Source organism: Sorex araneus, chromosome 2 (genome assembly GCF_027595985.1).
Source record: "Sorex araneus isolate mSorAra2 chromosome 2, mSorAra2.pri, whole genome shotgun sequence".
Taxonomy (NCBI): Eukaryota; Metazoa; Chordata; class Mammalia; order Eulipotyphla; family Soricidae; genus Sorex; species Sorex araneus.
The window spans coordinates 324,051,361-324,063,892 of NC_073303.1; the positions used below are offsets into that span (position 1 = coordinate 324,051,361).

The 12,532-nt window shown below is 44.3% G+C and overlaps 1 protein-coding gene across 2 annotated transcripts in view; it reads right to left on the reverse strand.

Annotated features, from left to right (window-relative positions):
* Window positions 1–559: 559 nt before the first annotated feature.
* Window positions 560–12,532, reverse strand: part of TWSG1 (twisted gastrulation BMP signaling modulator 1) — a 41,782-nt gene continuing 29,809 nt past the window's right edge. The window contains exons 4-6 of one of the 2 annotated variants that reach the window (XM_055128641.1): window positions 11,524–11,790; window positions 9,374–9,436; window positions 560–806 (exon numbers count right to left, since the gene is read on the reverse strand). In XM_055128641.1, coding sequence (XP_054984616.1) covers window positions 805–806; window positions 9,374–9,436; window positions 11,524–11,790 — 332 coding nt within the window. In that variant the 3' untranslated portion in view covers window positions 560–804. Of the gene's footprint in view, window positions 807–5,945; window positions 9,437–11,523; window positions 11,791–12,532 lie in introns of those variants that run through there. The other variant, XM_055128640.1, reaches the window with a different exon arrangement.

Below are 12,532 nucleotides of genomic sequence, written 5' to 3' on the forward strand. Positions count from 1 at the left end.
ACACAATAAAACCAGCATAAATAATTTTGCATAACTTTTTTTTTCTCCCCTCTGATTTTAAAGACAACTGCATACACAGGCCAGGGACGTAGCTCAGGCAGAGGCATGCTTCTCATCCATGTGGCTTTGGTTTTGGTCTCTGCACCACACTCACACCCAGTAAAGCAAAAAACAATGAAAAATGACATCCAATAGATGACTCAATAAAAAAAAGTTATAAACCTATGTAGATGCACCTATAAAGTATAAAAATGCATTTATATGATAATAAAATCACAAAGAAAGGGTAATATTGTGACTGAAAGAAATCTGTATTTGTTCTTGATATCTTCCCAATTTCCTAACTGGGAAGAGAGACAATGGTGATCTTTTGCTATTTATAACAACTTTTCAATTGCACCTGCCTTTGTAATTAGGTGACTTTTAGAAAACCCTAAAAATGGGGTTGATGAAAACTAACCCTGTAGTTAGGAGCTCTATTTCACCCCGGCCTGCAGCAAGAGAAAGGAATCAGAAACTGACTTCATCACCAATGTCCCAGGATCGAGTCAATCATGCCCATGAAATAATCCATTAAAACCAGTAAGGCTGGGGTTAGTAAAAAAGAATTTATTGCATGCTGAGAGGCTGATTCTCCCAAAGCTCCGCTGGGACAGAAGCTTCTGTGCCCTGGGCTTCCAAACAGCGCCTCGATGCTTTGCCTTGTACAGCTGCGCTCTGGCTATTTGATCTTCTCCTTAAATATCCTTTGCAACAAGGAACTTCATTCTCCGCATTCTGTGAACGGCTCCAGCAGATGAATACTCCTGAAAAGGGAATGGAGAGAATCTCCAGTACCTACCCGGTTGGTCATAGTACAGGTGGCAAAACGGACTTGGAATTCACATCTGCAGGAGACTGAGCCCTTAACCAGTGAGGATCTGACCCTGGCGCCCGGGGTGTCATGAGAAAAACCACTGGACAATTCCTGGAAGAGTGGGGAAAGCTTTCACTCCAGCCATGTCAGAAAGGAAGTAGTGCAAATGGAACAGCAGGGAGTAAAGAAATGTCAGCTCATCAAGAAGAGATAAATGTCCACCCACCCACCCACAAACTCCATACAGTATGCACCAGACAACACCGTCCCAAAATACACTAAGCAAAGTAGACAAAGTAGAAAGGACAAAGAGACAATAGCTAGGTTTTTTTTTTTTTTTTTGGCGCTTTTTGGGTCACACCTGGCAACGCACAGGGGTTATTCCTGGCTTTGCACTAAGGAATTACGCCTGGCGGTGCTCAGGGGACCATTTGGGATGCTGGGAATCGAACCTGGGTCGGCCGCGTGCAAGGCAAACACCCTATCCACTGTGCTACCTGCTAGCCCCCAATAGCTAGTTAGTCATTAATGTGTGGAGCCACTAGACACAAGGTGACAGAATGTGTTAACGTGGGTAAGTCAATTTAGATGTGTACTGTCAATATGGTAGCCATGAGCCACACGTGGCTATTGAGCTCTTGAAATGTGGCTATTCTGAATTGGGATATTTTGGGTTTGATTCTGTGCCACACCCTCTGATGCTCAGGGGTGAATCCTGGCTTTGCACTCAGGAATTAATTCTAACAGTGCTCGGGGGACCATACAGGATGCCAATGATTGAACCTGGGTTGGTTGTGTGCAAGCACAGTACTATCTCTCCAGGCCCATAAACTGGAATGCGTCTTAACTATAAAACATCTTATTTAAATATTAAAAATAAATGTAAATATACCTCTAATAATTTTCATATGAATCTTATGTTGAAATGCTCATTTGGTCACGCTGAGTTGAAGAAAACATTTTAATTACATGTGTGACTTACATTTCTGTCTTGCATGGCATTTCTGTGGGCCAACACTACTCTAGAGATTATGAGATCCTGCATCACTGTTTCAGAAATCGCAGGGAAGTCACTGGTCCGTGATCTTTATATAGAAAAATCTCAAAGCTGGGCTCTTTTATTCAGGATACAAAATCAATGCAGACTCATCAATGAAGTATAACAAACTGGTTCAACTATAGATGATAAATTCGCTTTGGCTTCAAATCAATTTAACTTCCAAATACGGTAGAGAAAAAAATTTAAGTAAGAGTGTCAAATCTTTTCTAGAGAAATGACACCAGAGAAAAATCTAATGGCTATTAAATAAGAAACTCCATTTGAAAGGTCACTGTTGAAACTTAGAAAGGTTATTGAATTTATATTTATCCTGCAAAAACCAGCCCACTCAGAAATTGCTACTTACTGGCTTGACCTAGCTTATTTTAGGTCACACCTCAGCTGACAAGCCCAACACCCTCGCCTGCTTGGCTTGCTATTCCAGTTCCATCTAGAACCAGTGTTCTCCTAGCTGGGCCAAATTCTGCATATCATTGTAAAGGAACTGTATGATCTTGAAATATGATGAAAAGATGCTTAACTATATCAGGTTTGGAAATCCTTGAGTTATCCAAAAATATATTTCCATACTTGAGGATTTTATCAAAGGTCACTGAGAGAAAAAGACAAAACCTATCTTAAAAGCCAAAGATATATAAAAGTCCAATTCTGTCATTTGATTGGGAAGAATTGACTTTCAGAGAAGTTGCAACGATAGGGAATGTGTGAATGAGACGAGAGGATTCAGGTTAAGAGGCTACTTGTGGGGTCAGAGGGGTAATACAGGGCCAGAGAAATAGCACAGCAGGTAGGTGCTTGCCTTGCACATGGCCAACGTGGGTTTGATCTCCAGCATCCTATCTGGTCCTCGGAGTACGATCTGGAGTGATTCTTGAGTGCAGAGCCAGGAGTAACCTTCGAGCTTCGCCAGGTGTAGCCCCAAAACAAAGGGTGGTGGCAGGGGTTACTGTGCACTTTCACCTCTAATGCTTCCTTTATGGGGTAGAAAATTTTTTAGTGTATGCCTTTCTCTGCCCCTACATTCTTTCTTTCCCTGGGTGGAGGAATAATGGTGATGCACTTCTTGGTTGTCATTGTCAGGAAGAACTCATGCTTTGTCCCATTTCTCCAGGGCCCGTTCCCCTTGGGCCATTATTTATGTATTTTTTGCTTTTTGGGTCACACCTAGCAATGCACAAGGGATACTCCTGGCTCTGCACTCAGGAGTTACTCCTAGTGGTGCTTAGGGGACCAAATGGGATGCTGGAAATCAAACCCAGGTTGGCCACGTGTAAGGCAAACGCCCTACCCGCTGTGCTATTATTCCAGCCCTGGGCTGTCTGTTTTGACATAACCTATAGTCCTATCTTCCAGTATGACTCAGTCAGTTCTCAAGTTCCCTGAAATCAATTTTCACTAATGCCACAGAAAAAGTTTATTGTTTTCACCTAACAGGAACCTGTTTCATGATGTTGGCATGATTTAGAGGACCCAGAATAAAAAGAATTGAGACCATATTGTGTCATGGTTTATTTGTGTGAACACTTGGCTTATTTGAAGACAAGAGAGATATTACTGGGTAAGACACTTGCTTTGCACACAGCCAATCCAGGATTGATCCCAACACTACAAATGGTGCCCTGAGTGATCGCTAAGCACCACTAGGTATGACCCAAATCCTTTCCCCACAAAACCATTCAAATATGCCCCCCAAAATTGGCATATTTGAAAGTTGTATAGGATTAGCTCCTAACGTGCAGCCTCATCTACCCAATTTAAAGTCCCTGTTCAGAGGCTGCGAGGCAGCTCAGAGTGTTAAGTGCATGCAAAGCACACCTTGTATGCATAAAGTCCAGGTGTGACTCCAGCACGGCATGACCCTCCCAGCACTGCTGGGGAGTGGAATAAACCCTGACCATAATAGGTTTCTAAGGTCACTAGGAAATAACTATTATTTATTTCACAGCTTTAAATATTGTTACTGGGCTGGAGCGATGGCACAGTGGGTAGGGCATTTGCCTTGCATGCAGCTGACCCGGGTTCGATTTCTTCGTCCCTCTCGGAGAGCCCGGCAAGCTACTAAGAGTATCCTGTCCGCACGGCAGAGCTTGGCAAGCTACCCATGGCATATTCGATATGCCAAAAACATAACAAGTCTCACAAATGAGATATTACTGATGCCCGCTGATGAAGAACGGGATGACAGTGCTACAGTGCTACTGGGATGGAGAGAGAGTACAGTGGTAAGGAACTTTCAGCTGATGGATTTAATCCCTAGCACCCCATACGGCCCCCAAAGCACCCCCAGTAATGTTCCCTGAGCAGAGAGCCAGGAATAAGCTCTGGGCACCATCGGTGCATACAACAGCTGCCCTGTCAGGGCTTGTAAGGTTCCTAAGTTGAAAGCTTAAGAAAAAGACACTGCAGGAGACAGAGCCAGGCCTCCCCCTCGCCCAGCCGCAAGTCTAGCTGGGCAAGCCTGAGCTGACCAGGGCAGGTGGGGCCTTCGCCGGGAGGCCTCTTCCTTTTTTCCCTCTGGGGTCCCCAAGGCACTCTCTTTCTCTACCCTAGACCAGGTGAGGCCCCAGAAAACCACAGATAGGGTGCCCACTTTCCCCAGCGTCCACCCAACCGCTCCGCACTCGGCCCGAGCAGCACACGGCCCTGCCAGTTTGCCTGGAACTAGAACCTAGATCCGGGCAGTCACTTGCTAGAACCCATTCTATTTCCTATACTTTTGGGTTTTCTTTTACTTTTTGGTGAAAAAAAAGTGCTCCTGGCTCTGTGCTCAGGATACCAGATGGAGTGCTAGGGGTGGAACATGAGTCGGATGTGTGCAAGGCAAAGGCCCTAGCCGCTGCACTCTCTTTCTGGCCCTCTATTTCCTTTTTACGGTGACGTTGTGCTCCTCAGCCCTTCTGCAGGGGAGCTTGAAGGGCAGGAAGCGGAGAGGGCTTGAGTGCGGAGGCTCCTGTCCATCGCACACAGGCCTGGGCGGGGGCGCTGTACTTTCCAAGCCTCACTCCCTTGGAGCCACAGCTGAGTGTGGGAGGACAGAAACCTCTTCACTTCTGTGCCGAAAATCCTCATCTCAGAATCCAGATCGTAGAGTGGCTGCTGATCTATCCGTCATGCACAGATTTCAAAGTACAAGGCTGCCAATGAATTTATTCCTCATTTGGGACAAGGCTTAAAGGTTGTAACTCCTAACAGCTGCAAGCTACGGCGTGTCTGCCTGGCTCCGTGAAGGCAAACAGTGCTGCTCTCTGCTGACATTTAGGGAAATTCCCTCCAGCCCTGCCTCTCCAGAGTCCTCAGCCTCAAGTGCCACGAGACGGAGTGCCACGTGACACCTGCAGCAACTGTCCTAATCAGATGGAGATTCCTGAAAGCAATTACCCTTCCCAATCCCCTCAAATCCATCAATCCTCTAAATTAGGCTGGCAGGCTGTATTTCGGGATTTCCACCTATTTTTCGGCTTTGTTTTGGGGCCACACTCAACTGTGCCCTTACTCCTGACTCAGCACTCAGGGATCATCCTGTGGTGCTGGGAGGCCATCTGGGGGCCCAGTGATGGAACCCAGTCAGCTGCGCACAAGGCAAGCACCCTATCCGCTCTACTCTCTCTCTGGCTCTGGATTTTCCTGTCTCTAGATGCCCTCATCTACGTTAGCTGGAAATACAAGGGCATGACATGATGGATCACATGCATACAGCCTTTGGCTTTCCATGACAGCATCCTGCAGGAATCACAAAGGAGTCGGGATTACTATTTTTGGGCCTCGATCCTTCTATAGGTTCTTCTAATCATACCATTCTTGGGAGGGTAGATGGCATGAGAAGGTTCAAAAGAAAGGAGACTGGCTAAGTATCTCATTTCAAAGGTTCCTTCATACCGACATGAAGTGTATGAAAGCAGAGAGCTAACTGCTGTAGACTGCTTTGTTTCAGCAGAATCTGTAGCAATATCCAAGGAAAAGGAACTTGTATCAATGATTTCTTAAACAAGAACTTCACAAGAAAGAAACAGCAAACTCATTTTGACATTCGATTATAAAATAACAAAAATACACACATTCATTTTAATTTTTTACTAAAATACTTTCTTGTATAGGGGTAAAACAGAAAGTACATAATTATATATGTAATAGACCATGTAAAACACAAAAACACAGATTGTTGTGAATGCAGAATACATTAAAATTATCTTCAAAGAACCTTTCCTTAAAACAAAATTTAAATATGTGGCTAATTTACATTTACCTCAATTTTCAAAAACTTTAGTTTCTTCTCTCCATTCTGATGCTACTGATTTAAATGTACCGTTCAAATATTGTTCAAACATCTTAGTCTGACTTCAAAACCTTAGAATTTATATTCTAAATGAAAATGTTTAATAGCATCCTACGTAAACATGGATTTGATCTGAATTATTTGATCTGGTGTCACTATTATGAATACAGTTTTAGTGAAACATAGGCAGAGGACAAAAGAAGCTGATAGCAAGAACGAGTCTTCCCATAGTAGAGAACCTTCTATATGGGGCTTTCATAAAAATTTAATGATTTGGGGCTGGAGTGATAGCACAGCGGGTAGGGCGTTTGCCTTGCACGCGGCCGACCCGGGTTCGATCCCCAGCATCCCATATGGTCCCCTGAGCACCGCCAGGAGTAACTCCTGAGTGCAAAGCCAGGAGTTACCCCTGTGCATCGCCGGGTGAGACCCAAAAAGCAAAAAAAAAAAAAAAAAATTTAATGATTTAAAATTTAGTGTCTTTAAAAACAATCTGGTTATAAATAAAGGTGACAGTACAGGGAGTTAGCGCAAAGGTCTGGAGCGCCAGCCTTGCACCAGTGGCCCCCAACAGCAGGTCTGCGGAAGCCCAGGTGGGCCCCAACCCCCAGGGGCCCTGCGGGCTCCCCACACTGTTAAGTCCCAGAACTGGGAGGGGAAGGCCACCTGGAGGGCCCTCAGGCCCTCTGAGCACAGCTGCAAAAGAGAAAAAAAGCAAAGGCAACAATTTAATCTTTTGCTAACAAAATGGAGTGTGTGGGGTGGGGTGGGGCTGGAGGCAGAGGCTGAGAGTGTGGCTCAGCAGTAGAGCACTCTCCTTCAGCCCAGAGACCCTGGTTCAATACCCAGCACCCAGGAGTAAGAGAAAGAAAAAAAAGAAAAAAAATTTCCCCTTAATCCATAATTTTAATCCTAAAGTGAATGGTGCTTAGAATGGTAATAGAAGGCTTAAATTTTAGTGAGACTTTTGAATTCCCACAAGTACTTTTTTCTTTGGTTTTGGGACTATATCTGGCGTTGTTCAGGGGCTACTCCTTGCTCTGTGTTGAAGGGTTACTCCTGGTGGTTCTCAAGGGACCACATGTGGTGCCAGAGACAGAACTGGGGTCCGCTGCATGCAAGATATGAAGTCTTAACTCCTCTACTATCCTAACATGCTGTACTTTAAAAAATGTTATTCAAAGACTGAAAATGGAATCTTTGAAGTCAAATACTTCTTTAAACCCTTTTATAAGCCAGAAAAATTAAGCAAAATGTGGATATATAAAACCATTACCCTTAGAGATAATTTCTGAGGGGCACATAGAGGCGAGGAAAGTGAGAGGTGCTTCTCCCCACACACGGAGGGTAGGTACAAGCACGTGGACATTTTAAACTTTAGTAATGAAGATCTAAAAAGATAACAACTGCATTTAAAAATGTTTGCTGACATATTGAAGGAAACATCAAACATGCTGTCAAAAAGCAGAAAAGTTTTATATTCTTAATTTGAGGTTATTCTGCAAAACAGCAAAACTGAAGTGAACAACTGGCTGCAGAGTCCTTTAAATTTCTAAGAGAAACTTCAAAGTTTTATTTGTATTAATAAAAAAGGGAAGCTATAATGTTTTCAAGGCACTTTTAAACAGAGGCATTCTCTGTAAAAGAAAAGGCTGTCCCAATGTTTTTTACTTAAACAGACATACCCACGACCTAAATCTTAACTTTTTATAAACGCTAAAGTACTTTAAGTATTAGAGTTATCAAAAAGAACAAAATATGTTCTCTAAATTTTGATAATCATATTATTACATTTGATTTCATAACAAACTGCTCTTTAAATAATGAATACAAAAATGTCTGAGAGCATTACCTATTTTTATATACCTAAATATTGAGCTTTAGAGGTACTCCTAAAAAATTACTTGTAATTCAGATATGCACTACAGAATGTAATAATTTTGCTAAATCATTCTTGGAATTAATATCATCTTCACAGAATTTTAAAATTTCATTAACTTGCTGTGCGATTATTTAATGAGAACATTAGACACGGGTACTAAATATTACAAAATAATACTATTAATGTAAATAGTTTTCGGCCTGTTTCCCACTTAAGTGCATGGCACCGGAGCTCTCCCAGTCCATCCTGGTGACTCCACCTCCCTCACCGCCAGCCTCTATCCTGCCACTAGTTCTTCCCCAGAAGGGCTTCCGTGCTGCGGCCAAGGGGGCCATTCTCTCCTCTCAGCTTTACCATTTACCATAAGGGACAAGCTGTGCTCTGGAGCTTGGAGTGGAGTCTAAAGGGTCGAACTGGCAATGGGTTCCCATTCCTGGAGTTCTTTAAACTGGTACCTGAAGTCAGAGAGTGCTTCAGCATCCTTCTGCCCTGCCCTCAGTCTCCCTCAGGCCCCTCAAGCCCTGCGCTCGGAGAGAGTCTGCCAGCATACACTCCCGCAGACGCAGTGGGAGGGACGCAAGGAAGAAGTGACTCCTGAGACCTCTGTCAGCCTGTGGAGCAGAGGCTGGATCCTACTATGTAAATCTTAAATGTAAAATACAGTAAGCATTTCCTTTCTGAAACCGTTTGGAATTTCGCTTGTTACAGTTATTTTTATGTGAGCTCTCAGGTGATAGATTTGAATATCTATCCCATTAATAGAACAAATAAAAAAAATACAAGATACAGTGAAGAATGGAATCCAATTATAAAAAATGTCCTAGGTGCAATACATAAAGGAATCAGTTCTTGTGACATGGTGCTTCAATCAGAAGGCCTATGGAAAACTAGAACATGACATAAGGCTCTACATTAAAAACATCAGATTTTTCACAGAATTCTCTGTGCACTGACTTCTGATATGACGAAAGTCCTACATGCATGTAAGGGAAAAGGCTTGTAAAATCAGCAAGATCGTGATCATAATTTAGCACATGACTCTACTGGTCACAGGAACCCAGTCCAAATGCTTTCATCTTCTTAAACTGCTAGGATTCTCAAGCAAACTGTAGATGTAAAACTTACAAATGGCATTTCATAAGCTTCTTGATTAAACTGCTTTGGTTTACTGTCTCTCCCGTCTTTAAAACATACAGTTCATACACTTGACAGTTTTACTGCCATAGTCGATACATTCTGGACCAATGCACTCGCAGCAGGCGTTATGGAACCAGCGATATTTCGATGCCCCCATGGACTCACAGGATATTTTGCACTGATGAATGGACATGCAGTCATCAAAGTAAACCACAGTGCACATGTGTTCTGAAAGATAAAAATGGAAGATTGCAGAGTAAGAAGACGAAAAGCAGAGTGGCATTAATACTGAACTGAGTATTATTAACAATTATTTATCTTAGTTCTTTTATTTATTTTTTGCTTTATGGGTCACACCCAACGAGGCTCAGGGATTACTCCTGGCTTTGCACTCAGGAATCACTCCTGCCGGTGCTCAGGGGACCATATGGGATGCTGGGAATCGAACCCAGGTCAGCCACGTGCATGACAAACGCCCTACCTGCTATGCTATCACTCCAGCCCCAGTTCTTTTTTTTTTTTTTTTAGGTCACACCCGGCAATGCACAGGGGTTACTCCTGGCTCTGCACTTAGGAATTACCCCTGGCGTTGCTCAGGTGGAACCGTACCCTGCCAAGTTTTATTGTATTTATTTATTCATTTATTTATTTATTTATTCTTTTTTGGGTCACACCCGGTGATGCACAGTGGTCACTCCTGGCTCTGCACGCAGGAATTACCCCTGGCAGTGCTCAGGGGACCATATAGGATGCTGGGAATCGAACCCGGGTCGGCCTCGTGCAAGGCAAACGCCCTACCCGCTGTGCTATTGCTCCAGTCCCTCACCAGGTTTTATTTTTTTAAGCTAGACATTTCCGAATCATATTTCCTACAGGGAGAGAATTCTCCAACTAAAAATTGTTGAAAAATCCTGACCTGTTGATTAGTTTATGAATTTAAATAATTCTTGGTGTCCCATATGGCCCCCCAAGCACCACTAGGAGTAATTCCTGAGTGCAGAGCCAGGAGTAACTTTTACTAAAAGCCAGAAGTTGCTTTAACTTTTTTCTTTCTTTGCTTTTTAGATCACACCCTGCGATGCTCAGGGGTTACTCCTGGCTCATCCACTCAGGAATTATTCCTGGCGGTGCTCAGGGGACCACATGGGACACTGGGAATCGAACCCAGGTTGGCTGCGTGCAAGGAAAACGCCCTACCCACTGTGCTATTGCTCCAGCCCTTGCTTTAACTCTTGATGTCCAAAGTTCATACTATTTTAGACAGACAGAAGTACTATTGAAGGGCATAAGGAAGTCAAATAAAATGAGAATATCATCAAAATATTTATTATTCACCTAATATTTTAAGAAACAACTGCAATTTTCCTAACTGCCTTACTCTTTCTTCCCACAGTAAAATTATGTAGTCTCTTGTTTGAAAACATCACAGATTTTTTTGATAAACACTACATACTTATCACATTAGAAAATTAATATATCAGGGCTGGAGTAATGCCTGAGTGCAAAGCCAGGAGTAGCACCTGTGCGTCACCAGCTGTGACCCAAAAAGCAAAAAAAAAATCTATCTATCTATCTATCTATCTATCTATCTATCTATCTATCTATCTATCTATCTATCTACCTACCTTATCTTCACTGTTAAAAATATACCTTTTACAGTTTTACAATTCATTCACTCATTTTATTATCTTCCCCGTCATCTCCAATCAATAGCAGAGAACTGACTGCGGTTGATTTAGACCTGGAAATCAGAATTTGATAATCCCATCTACTCATAAAGAAATCGAGCCAATGATGGGTCTGAGTGATAGTACAGCAGGTAGGACATTTGCCTTGTATGCAGCCAACCCAGGTTCAATCCCCAGCATTGCAGAGTCCCCGAGCACTTCGAGGAGCAATTCTTGAGTGCGAAGCCAGAAATAAGCCCTGAGCATCACCGAGTGTGCTCCAAACAACAAAACAAAACAAAATTTAGCCAATAAGCTTAGGATCATTTTTGGTACCAACACTGTTTTAAAAATCTGGCTTCATGAGACAGTGACCGTCACCTGATAGTGAACAGTTCTGCATTATGTAAGCAGCACTGCTGCAAGGAACAAAGAAAGGCCGGTCTAAGTATCAGAATCAGAAGCAGGTTCTCCTCTTTCCCGGACAGCTTATGTGCCAGGCGAGAAGGAAGCGCGACACGCCTGGCTGCCTGCTCCCCTGCTCCGGGATCAGGCCCGCTCACGACCACAGACTCACCCCCACACCTGCCCTGAAAGCTGACCTTGCTCGGGTGCCCAGGCTTGGAGGTGGCGGCTGGTGGCAGTTACCTTTGTCGCTGGAATAAGGCGCATGCACGGTGTTGCTGGGGACAGACACATTCTGGGGCTGCGGTGGGTTCACGGTTTCTAGGAAGGAGACCAGGTTCTCGTGGTGCGAGAGTTCCTCGGCAACCGGGAAGGAGACGATGTTCCAGTTCAGCTGCGTGTCCCCCTCTGTGAGTGCCCGGAAGAGAGATGGGATGGGCTCGTGCAGCTCTTCCACGGTGCTCTTGGACGTGGGAGGGGTGTCGCTGTAGTTCCGAGGGTTGCACATGCCTAGGTGCGGGAAGGAATGAAAGTTCACAGGCCACTGCTGGCCACTGAGCAGCCTGCTCAGCCCATGTCCCGTGCCCACCAGGGCCCTCCCGTGCTGCTGCTGCTGCTGCTGCTGCTGCTGCTGCCAGGCTGGGAAGGAGTGGCGTGCAGTGCCCCACGGACCCAGGTCCTGCTGCTCCTCTGCCACAGGGGAGAGGCTGACGCCTGACCAGAGAGCCTGCCCCAGTGCAGGCCGGGAGCCAATGAGGTGACGACGATGGTTTCAACCAATAGGTTTGGGGACAGCTTATTTGTTCCAATTAACATCTGGAACAGTTCCTCAGTCTGGAGGGCTTGTGGCAACAGCCGGACAGAAGGTGCTGTAGGCATTCTAGACTGACCAATCGACTTGGATGTAACAGAGTATGAAGAATTTCAGAGTTCAGTCTTAGATTCTACTTTAACTAACCTTTATGAAATTACCCCGGCAAGCTACCGAGAGTATCCCACCTGCACGGCAAAACCTGGCAAGCTCCCCGTGGTGTATTCGATATTCCAAAAGCAGTAACAAGTCTCACAATGGAGATGTTATGGGTGCCCGCTCGAGCAAATTGATGAATAGTGGGACGACAGTGAGACAGTGCTATGAAATTACCACCTGTCCCCTTCTAGTGAACAGCAAAGAATAATATACTCAACGATCTGAAGTAGTTACTAAAACAAAGGCATAAGACTGGGGAGATGGTGCGTGTGGCCAACCTGG